The sequence below is a fragment of the Chaetodon auriga genome, chromosome 5 (genome assembly GCF_051107435.1).
Source record: "Chaetodon auriga isolate fChaAug3 chromosome 5, fChaAug3.hap1, whole genome shotgun sequence".
Classification (NCBI taxonomy): domain Eukaryota; kingdom Metazoa; phylum Chordata; class Actinopteri; order Chaetodontiformes; family Chaetodontidae; genus Chaetodon; species Chaetodon auriga.
Genome location: NC_135078.1, coordinates 23488049 through 23501458, shown reverse-complemented (window position 1 = coordinate 23501458; position 13410 = coordinate 23488049). Strand labels below are relative to the sequence as shown.

The 13410-nt window shown below is 41.1% G+C and overlaps 2 protein-coding genes across 2 annotated transcripts in view; both read left to right on the top strand.

Moving 5' to 3' along the window:
• The first annotated feature begins 742 nt into the window (after positions 1 to 742).
• Positions 743 to 9706, top strand: egr3 (early growth response 3). The gene is made up of 2 exons (XM_076729786.1): positions 743 to 1243; positions 3906 to 9706. The coding sequence occupies exons 1-2, from the start codon at positions 1090 to 1092 to the stop codon at positions 4982 to 4984; spliced, it is 1233 nt and encodes a 410-aa protein (XP_076585901.1). The 5' UTR covers positions 743 to 1089; the 3' UTR covers positions 4985 to 9706.
• Positions 9707 to 9969: 263 nt separating this feature from the next.
• bin3 (bridging integrator 3) overlaps positions 9970 to 13410 on the top strand; it is a 30150-nt gene continuing 26709 nt past the window's right edge. The window contains exon 1 of the mRNA XM_076729787.1: positions 9970 to 10085. Coding sequence (XP_076585902.1) covers positions 10078 to 10085 — 8 coding nt within the window. The 5' untranslated portion in view covers positions 9970 to 10077. The remainder of the gene's footprint in view (positions 10086 to 13410) is intronic.

Genomic DNA, 13410 nt, shown 5'->3' with positions numbered 1-13410 from the left:
AGCGGTCACTTGGGCTCCAAGTCAAAGCAAGCCTGTGTGGATTTACAAAGCGCATGCAATATTTACAAGCGATTAACTCCGTCATTTACTGCCTTTGTAAGTGTTCCTGCATGAAAACTGGCTTTGAACCAGTGTTCTGCAATACAGGACGGCACAAGGTGAGAGCCTGCTCACCAAAAGCACTCTAAAAAACTCTCTAAAGTCATTTTTCAACTGATTTATTTGGATAAAAAGTAGTTTGGAAGTAAAACTATAAAAGAAAACATCTTCCAATATTTGGTGAGTACTGGTAGAATATTAACACACGATCTGTAGACCTCACTGGCAACAACACACTCTTTTACACACACACACACACACACACACACACACACACACACACACACACACAGCTGCATAAGTAGCTCTTAGTGTGCCTGATAGTCACCGATGAATATCATAATGTCTGACAATGAGAGACGGGAGGTAACGCGCTGTCATGTTTTCCACGCGGACAGGAGCAGAGGAGAACCGCCGGCTCATCCCGAAGGAGGACGCAGCTGGAGGTGACATGTAGGTTTTTGATAACTTTCTTTCTATCTATCTATCTTGTCGGAGCCTTTTTGCCTCCACTGTAGTTTCCACCGACTGACGCGCGGAGAGCCTGGCGCTGGGTGCTCTGTCCATATATGGTCATCTACGTCACGCAAATGTTCCATCCCCCTATTTAATACAGGCAAACTGGAGTCCCCTATCCAGCTCCAATAGACCAAGTAGAGCCGCTCTTGTGCAACCAACACCACCACCTCCTCCATTGATTCACAGACTTCAAATTCCCCCACAAGCAGCCCATCAGCTTGCACAGAGATCAGATTAATAACAACAATAGCCTGTGATCACACAGGGGGAGATAACCAGCGCTGCTCGTCCTCCGCGGGATACTTGGATAGCTACAGCAACAGGATCCATCCCTGCTCCTCTCTCCTTTTCTTTTTTTCCACGCCTGATCCACACCTGTTTTCCACTTTGAGAACACCCGCTGAATTTTTTCGTGTATTTGTGGATACCTGCGCGTTGTCCTTTATAAATGTCGGACTGAATATAACTGCTATGACAGGGAAACTAGCGGAGAAGCTCCCTCTTACCATGAGCAGTTTAATAAACACGATCCCTGACAGTCTCTACCCAGAAGAGGACATCCCGACGTCTATGAATATTTTCACCAATACGGAATCTATTAACCACTATTCACAGATGAACACAGGTAAGATTTTCAGATACTTCGTGAGTGTTTTGGTCAAAGTGGTTCAAACTGCGATGTGCGCGAAAGGCAACAGTTGTCTCGGGGCTTGGAGCACCTGTTTGCGCTCCGGCTGTTGCGCACAAAGGCAGATTCTCGTACTTGGTACTTTTTCGAGGTCAGGTGTAACACTGCCCAGTGTGATTTAGACGCACCTTTAAAAATGACTGACTTTCAGTTCGGCTATGTGATTATTTTTTCCCTCTGCTTGTCTCCCTCGTCCGTAGCCGAAATGTCAGGATTTCACGCGTAACGTGAAAAAGGCGACTGGACTCCGATCAAAACTTTTTTATTTTTTTTTAATCATCGGCTAAGATATTAGATTCAAGCAAATGTGCCGTATTTGTAGCGGTTTTAATTCCCCAAAGCTGCGGCGTGTTTGAGGAAACGTGCTATGAACGGCTGTGGAAAAAAGGCTGTTTTACGCAAAGTCCACTGAAAACGCAACTGATAGAAACTGAAATCTGTAGATGATGAGAAAACGTGTCCAATTAATGTGGTCATACCAGAAATGCTACTGATTTATTAATCTAATATCCACCCGCAAACATGGGTCAACTACTTTAGACAATGATTTTCATTCACAACTCTATTAACATGTCACAGATTGGATTTTAGTAGGCGTGTGTGGCCGCTTTTCCCTCTGTGAAGCATATTTGGACGCCAGGCCCCTGAACCATCTTATATTCTCGAAATTGCGAGGCCGGATATATGGGTTGATTTATTGCTTAGTCCATAATAATGTATATTTCAGATTAATTCAGCCGCCTACAGAGAGATGACTCGTTGGTTCGGCTGTGTTGGCATTAAATCAATCACTAATTGTAGAGGCTCACCTTCTGAGGTGATGGGTCAGTGCTGCGCGAAATATACAAAATCTTTAGTTTCCTGGTGTGACTGAGAAGATCAGCACGTGATGCAGTGACCACAATTTACATTTTCCTTGTCCAACTTTGTTCGTGAATCCTTTTTTATGTTCAAGTCTTTTTGTTCTCGAATTAAAAACAGCACATCAGTTTGAATTTAGCCCGAAATATGTCCCCTTATTTACCAGTATAAGACTGCGCCAGCTCTTATAAATAGAATGCTTCATTTTTTTTAAGTCAGTGAATTAAATACTCGTGAAAGCGACTCTAAGTTCATAACATACACGTGACATATTACATTTTTCTATTAACACGGCAATAAAATGTATTTTTATGTGACCTTTGACAGGAGATATTTAAATAAATGAAATGAATCTGAAAAGAAAAAAAAGATGCTGCAGAGCGCAGGTGTTTTAATTACGCCTGCTCACGGTGAAATTCACGTTAGAAACTCTAATATATATAAATATATCTAAAATGCTATTTTGGGGCAAAAAGCAATAATACATTTTTAAAGTACCATGTTGTGACTGCACAGGTGGAGCAGGTGTGTGCTCTGCTCTTCAGTGCTGACCTGTAAGAAAAGAGTGGTGACTTTATTTCATGCCCCTCATTCTGTTAAAAATCCCACTGCTCAAATTACCCTCAAAGGACTAAAAATTTAGATAAAATGAATTGCTATCAACTCAGGCTTCTTTTCTAAATGTCATACCCCCCCTCTCCCCCCCACCCAAATAAAAGCAATTAAAAAAAATGGCACATGTGTCATTGTTCCTATGTACCTCGTGTGTTGAATGGTATTGTGCAATATACGTAATTTTGCTTTGTTTGGTTCATTATGATTTGCCTTTAGCCAAATTCCAGCAGGCTGTAATTACTGGGAGTGAGTATATAAGCAACCCTGTGTATGATTTCCTGCAAATGAAAAGAGACGTCTATTTTAACTGCAGTTTGAGAAGGAATTCTTTTCAAATGTCACACATTAAGCCTTCAGAGCATGATCAGGACGTAAATGTGTCCCCATTAAGCACATCTGCATTTGATGTTTTTATGGCATCTCTGGAATAAGTTAAATGTGTGTGCGAGTGTGTGTGAGTGTGCGTATTCAGTGTGAAGCGTAAGATTCTGCACAATTAAAATATCAAGGAAATTTGTGAAAATGTTCTTAAGCTCACTAACGCGGAGACTGGATAGGAAACACTTAAAATTTTGCCCCCATTATGTGCAGATGTTCTTTGGTGCAAATGTGTTTTGAATCCTTGAGCGTGATAGATGTGGCGTCTGCCTTATAATCCTCCCTGCTGTAAAGAAATCAGATCTTGCCATTCAGTTTGGCTGTCCTCCTGAGGGACACAATGACTGGATCAAAGGGGGTGTTTAGGTCTTGATTTATGAGAGCTTGTGGGATCTGAGAGAGAGAGACACACCACTGTCTCACATGCAGCAGTCACTCACTTAACTTACAGGTCTGACAGCGCTCACATTTCTTTATGAACTGTATAGCACTCTTTTATTTTTGATCTCTTGTTGGCACATTATTCCAGAGATATGCAGAAAAGCTGAATTTTGGACAAACTAAGGAGTATCACTTCAAGTTCATATAGCTTGACAAAGTGAATTTTCTAGACTTTTTTCACAACTTGTGCCACAATATCACTCTTAGAGGATTTTCTTCCCAGCTGATTGCATTCATATTCATGTCTGAGCAGCCACGTGGATGATTTGTTCATGAGATCTGTTTTTTGTTTGCTTTTATCTAGATAATATCATGGATCTGGGCATGGGAAGCGAGAAAGCAGCCGCAGAGATTCAGTATGGATCCAGCTTCCAGTCCAACCGCAGCGGGCAGACTGTCACCTATCTGGGGAAGTTCGCCTTTGACACTCCTCCGTCAGGTGGCATTAGTGGCTCTGGCTGGTGCTCTGATAACAATATCATCAGTCTCGTCAGTGCAGGGATCCTGGGCGTTTCTCCATCACCCGGCACGGTAACTACGCAGACGTCGTCCTCCGCAGCCAGCATGGGCGGACAGACGTCAGATATGGAGCAGGTATATGGTCCGCCACTGCCTGCCTATTCCACCTGCAGCGACCTGTACCAGGACCAGGTCTCCTTCCACCACAGCCCTGCCACCAGCACGGCTCTAGCCTACCCTGGCAATGACTATCACTCCACGTCCAAAGCCTCCATGGATGGCAGCCTTTTCTCCATGATCCCTGACTACAACCTTTTCCATCATCAGGGGGAGGTTGGCGTGATGGAGCACAAGCCCTTCCAGACCATGGACCCCATCCGAGTCAACCCTCCACCCATCACACCCCTGGAGACCATCAGGGCGTTCAAAGACAAGCAGCAGATTCACCCAGGGTTCATCGGCGGGCAGCAGCACCCTCCTCAGCACCACCCACCGCCACAGACTCTTACCCTGAAACCCATCCGACCACGGAAGTACCCCAACCGTCCCAGCAAAACCCCCGTCCACGAACGGCCGCACGCCTGTCCGGCAGAGAACTGTGACAGACGCTTCTCACGCTCAGACGAGCTCACACGTCACCTCCGCATCCACACAGGTCACAAACCCTTCCAGTGCCGAATATGCATGCGCTCCTTCAGCCGGAGCGACCACCTGACCACGCACATCCGCACACACACGGGCGAGAAACCCTTCTCCTGTGAGTTCTGTGGACGCAAGTTTGCCAGAAGTGACGAGCGAAAGAGACACGCAAAGGTTCACCTGAAACAGAAGGACAAGAAGCCAGCTGACAAGAGCAGTGGGGCAGCTGGGAGCCACAGCTCGCCGCCCAGCTCCTGTGGGGGGCCGACAGTGGGGACGTCATGACCGTCACTACGTGCACTTGGACTGGACCCTCACCATGCCCCATAAAGAGACTTAGGAAGAAGGGATCACGTCCACTATGAGATAAATAGGTGACTCTTTTCCTCTCTTTTACATCCCACTGCTCTTTTCAGTTCCTTCTATTTTGAGATGGATGCCTTTAGTTTAAGTGAGAGGGGAAAGGCTGCTACGCCCTTCTCCTTCAAGTAACTCAGAGCCTCAGCTACTGTAACACAGTGCCAACACAAAGAAGGGCACCATGGCACATTCTGTCCAAAAGGCCACTGTGTATCTGGGTTTTGGGGTGGATACACTTGTGTAAATTTTACTGAGAATTTCTAAATTGGAAGGAAGCCAGAATCCATCACAGGAGTCAAAACAGACAAAATTACAATGGAGCTTAGTTAAAGGGTGAGTTGTCTGGGAGGTATGCATTAATTTTATTAGGTTGTTTAAAAGTGCAATTGGTTATATTTGTGTACTGTCATGGATACCTTATTAGTGGCACTTGACTGTCTTTTTGTTGTTGTTTTTTTTTTTGTTGAGGTGTCGTGTTTTTATTTTCTATTTGAATGTTGTTTTCTCAAAAGAATGTGCCAAATGTATTGTGGTGATACAGCCAACCTTGTTCTTATTATTGTGCCTGACATTTGCCAAACATAAAAGTGACATCAGCTTAGCACACATGTTGACTTAAAAGAGAGATCAGATGCAAACAGCGTATCTCAGATTTAGATTTATCTGCACAATTCGGTTAAATGTCGATAATGACTGAATGGGTCACACAAAGCAAACAATGTTTTGTCCTGTAACCTGTACTTAGAAAACAAACATGCCTGCAGCAATCAATGCCTTTGCCAATACTTATTTATTTGTAGTCACTGAGAGACACTGTGTATTTTTGTTGCCTTTTTATATGGTGGCTTTATGTGGTGTTACCAGATATAATTTCTGTTGCTTTTTTGGAAAAGCTCACCAATACTGTTCATTTTTTCAGTTTTCTTGAGTTCTGCAATTATATGCAATATATTCATGACATATGCCACCAACCCGTAAATCAAATTAACTAAGAGCACAGTTAGACAGACTGAACTACTTAAATAAACGACACTGGGTTGCAAAACCAGCAGCATATGAAAGCAAAGATGAATAAGGATTCACGGTGTAAAAAGACTAAACTTCTCGGTTTAAGTCGCCAAAAGACGAGCAGCATATGGGAAGAGAGAAAAATTAAAGTGTCCAAATCCATGTTTACATCTTTTCTAACACAGCGAGACTGAGACTGAGTTGTAAACTAAGGAGTTGTTGTTTTTGTACAGTATACGAACATGTATGCAGGTAGCTACAGTAGAAGTTTCACTTTTGTACTCAAATGTCAAATGCACCATAACTCAGTATTAAATTGTGCATATATGTGCATGCCTTCATGCACACTATGTAAATACAAATGTCTGCATAAACAAGAACTTTCAATTGACTGAATGCTTGTGCGGAATGTGTCTTAAAGCTTTTAGTAATGTAGTTATAATACAGAATATTTTGTTGTCATAGGTCATTGCAAAAATTTTTTGGAGCACTACAGTAGTGCCAAATATGGTGTTATCTTCCATAAAAGAAAAAAAGAAGAATAGCATTTGCACCATCTGTACGCTTTAAAGTGGTAACTGGTTTAAGGAAGCACTAATGTGTTCTCTGAATAAACAGCAAGATTTCTTTTTTTACATTTTGTGAATCTCCATTATAGTCGCAATCAGTTATTTCAATTAACACATCTTCCCCCATCGAATAGGAGACACTGGTTGTTGTCGGAGACTAAACGATTAGAGCCTGTCTTAAACAAAACACATTACAGGGCCAAAGCCAATATTTTTCACATGTGGTTCCTCATTGATCTTTGTCCTGATGGAAGGAAATACCTCTTGTATTATTCAATGAAGCATTTTATCTCGTCCCTTAGCTTCTTAAAAGTGTTTTAATGATATTGGCAAAAGCACAGCAATGACCACATTTGATAAAACTTTTTTTCAGACAAATTTTGCTCTAAACTTATCTTTGTGAGGTTTTTTTTCCCTCCAGGAATGCATTGTGTGTGGAGCAAAATCAGAAAAGCCATAACTGAGATCCCCATATGGCATTTTCATCAAAATTTATTACACTTTTGGCCAAAAAAAACAATGAAAAACAGTGAATTTGGGAAAATCTGCAATGCATACGCCTGACAATCATGAGGTATTTACTTCTGACGGCTTGTATGAAACCCATATGTCAAAAATATTGGTGCTGGTTGTAGCAAACAAACCATTCGCTTTTATTCCATTACTGTTGATGTATTGTTCCAGGAGTAATAGCCTTGTCCATGTGCTGAGATAGTTTCTGATTTTATTTAAGTTTATAGCTCAAACACCAGATAAACTTCTCCTTCTTTCTCTCCGTCTGCTTTGACTGACAGTATTTCTGGTTATTGGCTGTGCTCTCTGACTATTAAGGAGTGTAGGCTGTATGCGAGGCAGGGAATTTATATACACATTGTTATCAGCTGGAAAAAAATATACTGGTCAGTAGACGCGGCAATCAGACTTAAAGAGAATATCGACTGACAAATGCAAAGGCCAAAAGAAAGGTTTAGAGAAGCAGAGATCACAGTGCACACAGAGATGAGCTTCCAAGGCCATGCTTTCCCTTTCCTGTAACAACCAGTTTTCACTGCTGAGCTTCCTGGCAAGTGTCCACTTATTTTCCAATTAATTTGGCCTCAGAGAGTCTTTTCTCAACTCATCTACATGGTTAAATGAACAGACCTCCGTGCACTTTTTCAGATAGTTTAAAAGTTTACACGCCCTGTAACATCTAACCGTAAATCAATAGTTTAGTATCATTGAAAATGTGTTATTTTGCATGGATGGTCATCGACAAATGGAACTTTTCTGAGCTCATCCCAATAAAATGCAGCTGAAATCAAATCGCAACTTAACAGACTTTAGAAACTGTCAGATTCAACTCCTCACACGTTACGTTGCACATCTTTCCTAATCTCTGATCCCAGATAATTAGCTTGGCAATAGCGAAGACTGACACATTAGATTGGGATTTGCCAGGTTAAATCTCGCAATGAGTAACGGCCTCTAATGTAAACATCATGTAGCAGACAGCCTCATGGAGTCAGCACAAAGGAATATATATAACACATGAGGTGATAGGATATACAAAATGTTTATCTTTATTGTTAACCTAGAATAACTTGATGTTAAACACTGATCATTACAGGCTCATTTTGAATTTATTTGACTGAAAAGTATGCTCTTGTGTGCTCATGATTTAACACTTTGCTGGCGAGAATGGATGTTTTTAATTATGATATATAGAATGTGGCTTCCTCTAAGAGAAAACTGTGCTCATGTTGCTTTGTGTTAAGGAATGATGCAGAGTAAGGCGGAGACTACACCAAACTATTTCCACATCTAAATGAAGCCATGTAATTACAACTTTGCAAACTCAGTATTTCATCAGTTATCATCGCACTGTCTTTGTCACTTTTGTTTCGTGACACTTTTGTAATGGACAGATAGATTTTGTAAAATTTATATGATCCCCCTCATCCCACTTCCGCACTATAGTTTAGTGGTTGAACAACAATACAGGCTGCACCATGTTCTTCTGAACAATAATCCTGTGTAATGTGTGAATGTTATAGATATACTGTATGTCAATGACTTGTTAAACAACCTCAGAAACAACCCCCTCTTAATAGTGCTTCTCCAAGAATAATTTATTTTAGGTTTTTTATGTTCTATTGTCTAAAAGTGGGTGGCTGAACGCTCTGAAATTGGAATTTGCCTCATCCTCGTTCTCTGCTCCATGTTGGATCTGAGCCAACATCAGCAGCCATCTTTGTGCCAAACTGGGTTGCAGGGTTGGCTGATCAAAAACAATATGTGATGATGAGAACTCCACGGGAGCAACAAATCATAAATGTGACCTCAGTCCGCTTGCAGTTGAAGGCAGCCTTGTGCTAATGTTTGTGTTTAACTGTTTGATTTAGTCTCCGTGAAGTTGGCCTTGGGCAAGGCAATAGGCTTGGGCTCATTCGTGACAATTACTAATCACAGGATTTAAAAAAAAAAATACTCACGTTTGAAGAGATTTCAATAATGTGTAGATATTATAGGCTACTCATGTCATCTTATGGACTTAAGGGTGGCTTCAGGGATTTTGTGGTCTTCAACAGTGACACTATGGTGTTCAGATGGAGTCGATACTCACTGTTTTCCGTTGTGTTGTGTTTCCTTTTCATTACAGTATATCCTCATGTTTGCATGTGCACGGAAATGTTCCAAAGCGCTACCCTCAGATGCTGTGGGCGGTGCTCATTTCTTTATTATGCATGAAAATAAAAGTCACATTGGGTGAAATGGGATAAACCCAACAACAATTCAAGACAGACAATTGAAAACACACACTGGGATAACTGTTCTGTTGGCTTTTTTTTTCTTTTTTTTAAGAAAACAAGGGGTCTTGTTTAAACTGTTGTGGATGTCTTTAGCCTATTTCATGTTTTTATTACCTTATAATAAGGTCCTTTTATGATGAGCTGAATATTGAAATGAATTTTACTATATCCTTGTGATGGGGAGATGTGCTCCCGTTTACCTGGCACTTCAGTTTGTTGTAATGCAATTGTTTTGTTATTTCTATGTAAGTACTTGAATAAAGAAAAATATCACTTGCCTTCCGTTTACTTGGCTCCGTACGTTCACGCGCACACACGCACACCAGCGCGTGAACCCGCCACACGTCCACGCGCATGGCATTTAACTTGATATACCTGCAGAGCGTGCACCAGTTTTATGAAACGTGTTGCATTAGCTGACATGTATTATTACGGTAACACATTATGGCGTTTTTAAGTTTTTTTTCTGTTTCCTTGTTTCTGTCCAAAAAAAAAAACAAAAAAAAAAAAAAAACTTCCTCAGAGGAAACACGAGCGGCTTAGCTCCGGACTTCCTGTTTCATGCTCGGCTGCTGACTGGTAGAAAGGGATGAGGTCCTCGGAAGATAATAAAAGTACCCAATGAAACCGGAGTAAAAGTTCACTCAAAATGAGCTGGTATGTACTTCTGCTGCATCATTAATTTGTTGTATTTGATTGAAAGTATGACTCGGAAAGGCTTCATTAGTAGCGATTAAGGACAGATGGCTAGTCGACCGGGCTACGGCTATTTCCTGGAAGCGCTACATAAACAGTAACGTTACAGCAGAGCAGGAGTTAGCGCTAGCTTGTTAAACTCACGGCTCACGAATAAAACCTTTCTTTGAGACTTTTCCAACACTTCTTAGGTTTTTAGCTGTGTCTTCTCAGGTAAATAGTTGCTAGCAAAGCGGTAATTCTTACAAATGGTCAACTTCGACCGAAGGGTGTTTGATTAAGTCGAGTATTTAACGTTAGCTAACTTGTACAGTCCCAAACATTAGTGAACGCCAGTTTGGTAGCTGAAACATAGACATACAAAACTAGATCTTACTTACGCTGCTGTCTGAAGTTATTCCGGCTTGTTTATACTGTTGAAGTAAACCTAAGTTGTTCCTTTAGCATAACATAGAAACCCGATGTAGCATAGAGTTAGGTCAAGAGGGTCATCACTGAAGCCATTTAAAGGGATTTGATCCTCAGTTGGCAGTAGGCAACTGTTGTTAGCTAAATTAGCGTTAGCATTTTGACATGTACGTTCAGGTAATTCAAAATCATTGAGGATTTTACTACTTTTTGTACTCCTGTGTGGACATCACATGATATGACGATGTTGTTTAGTTTACCATCTGTGTATGCCTCTTGGAGTAAGGAGGAATTGAGTATTTCTTAAGAAGTAGGTGGGTAGGTCAGCGTGTTGATACCCCTTACATGTTTACTGTTACTAGCAAAGCTGTGAGTTTCATCAGGTTTCTGCGAGCGTCTATTACAACCATATATTCAGATGTTTTTAGAAATATAACACAAGTTTGATAATTGTTGGGTGGGCTTTTTGGGAACAGGATCACATTTAGGAGCATTTGTTTTAAGTCTGGAGTTACCTACAGAAAGCAGAAGAAGCCTCTGACAGCTAAACACAGTTTAATGTCAGGTTTTAGGGACACAGGTGATACAGCTATATCTGCATTGGGTTGTATTTTACTAGAAGCATCTCTATCATTTGTCAGTGTAGCCACACAACTGAAATCACTTTAACGAGCTGACACAATTAATCGACTTGTCTCTTTACCAAAAATCATTTGGCAGCCGTTATTCTTTTCAAAGCAAAAATGTCAAACATTTTCTGATTTCAGCTTCTCAAATGTGCAAATTTGTTGCTTTTCTTTGTCTTGTTGTGATAACAAAAATTAATATCTTTGCATTTGGGACTGTTGGTTGGTCAGAGCAATCCGTTTCAAGATGCCACCTTTTGTTGTGATGGGCAGTTTGCACCTTTTTCCATGAAGATGAATTGAGGAAATAATTGGCAGATTAATCAGTAATTAAAACCATGGTCAGTTTTCACCCTAATCAGCAAGGAATATGATAATTACCATGTTATCATTATTGTATAATATATGAGTATATACTTTTAAACCACTCTGTCAGTGTGAAGATTTGCACGTTTTTTTTGTCTTTGTAGTGTTTTGCAGTTTTCTATGGAGCCACAGATGATTATGGAATTAAGTTCAATGAATGAAGAGAGGTGTTGTGAACAGTTGGTCTTATGACATAGTCTGCATGGATGATCTGCACAAATATTAGCTGAATCGGCAAGTCCTGTAATCAGAGGCCTTCCATCCAGCTGGTGATCACGCTGAGAAAGTAAACAACAGCAAACAAGGCTATGCTATCATTTTCAGCCAAATGGCAACAAGAAATAAGTGTTCAACCACAACAGAATGTTTTAAATGTATTTTTGATTCCTGACTCTTCCCTGAGACATGTTTATTTAGATAATATCTTTACAAGATGAATCAATGGGCTTTAAAGGCCAACATCAGCACTTGTTCCGGACCCAACCCAAGCTCTCTTTGGAGACAAGGAAAAACTCCTCAAAATCTTTCCTTGTGAGAAAAAGTTCACTCAGGGGTGTCCGAGAGTTTATTTATCACTGGCTCCATCGTGTCTTCTCATTTGTAGAAATAGCTAGTCTGAATCAGGCGTTGTACTCTGATCATGTTTTGATCATGTTTTGTTCACAGGGAAAAAATCAACCACATATATAACCACACGTATTGTAATACAAGTACACCTACTGTATGACAGGTATTGCAAGTTCTCCTCTTTTTTGGGGGGAGGCGGGAGGATGGGCAACAGGCGACAGGTTGTTTCATGTCTCCTAGCCAAGATTTGTTTTATGTGCTTGAAAGCAGTTGCCCACCAGGTTAAGCAAGATGTGTAATCCGCTGTAATGTCTGCATCTATTACTCCGTATGTTGTATATTTCGCGCAGGGGATGGCATGTTTGATTGTCTTTCGTAGCCTACTGTGGTTTGTTCAGTTACTGAGGGATCTTAGAAAATCAAAATGTTTGTAGTGGCCATCATGACGGTAATAACCCAACTTGTCCTCACAGTTTAGGTTTTGAGTCTGTGTAGGAAATGAATCTGTTTGCAGAAATGAAAGTTTGCAGCCCATTAACATCCACTACGGTTGAATGTTGTCTTGTTCTTTTGACAACATGTTTTGAATTTCATTATTTCACTCAGGACTCAGCTATGACTGTAATTGATTTTTACAAGCATGGGAAGATTTGTTCTCCTCATTTGTGTGCTGCTGTTTCGGAGTTTAAGATGAGGTCTGAATAAATCCAGTGCTCGTTTCTCACAATTCATGAATGCAGTTCAAGAGGAAATGGGGAGAAACCAACACGTATTATCAAAAACTCTTTCAGTTCACATGACATGTATGGACATTAATTCATTTTGTCATACACATTCGTAGTGTCATTTTCAGGGAAGACATTAATCGAGTAAGCAAGACGGCGTCACTCAGTTCAGTCACACAGTCAATAGCTGGCAAGCGACGCTTCTACCAGCACGCACCACCAAACACAAGGTCAAGAGTGGGGTGCTCGACCAGTGAAAAGACTCCTTTATGGGCTCTGCTGACTGATGCATTCCAGTAGGGCCTGCACACTTGCTTCTATGACGTGAGAGGTTTGACTTTGGGGTCATCGTCGGAACAATCCCACTTCCCAACATCTTCAACTAGCCCTCTGTGCTCTATGGAATATCCAAGGTTGAATGATGCACTATCCCTCTAATGGCGTACACATTTGCAGTTTTTGTGAAAAGCCATTGGCTCTTCCAGTCGATGCATAATGTGTCCCGGATAGAGAAGACTGTTATGTCTTTGTTCCTGCCTACGTGCTTGCTTGATGGCAGTGACGTGTAGCCTATTACAGCAAAGATCAGATAGC

Excerpts from the sequence above, each read along its gene's own strand:
- egr3 (XM_076729786.1), top strand. The coding sequence starts at position 1,090 with ATGACAGGGAAACTAGCGGAGAAGCTCCCTCTTACCATGAGCAGTTTA. Across the intron at positions 1,244-3,905 it reads CTATTCACAGATGAACACAG|ATAATATCATGGATCTGGGC; the intron begins GTAAGATTTTCA and ends GCTTTTATCTAG.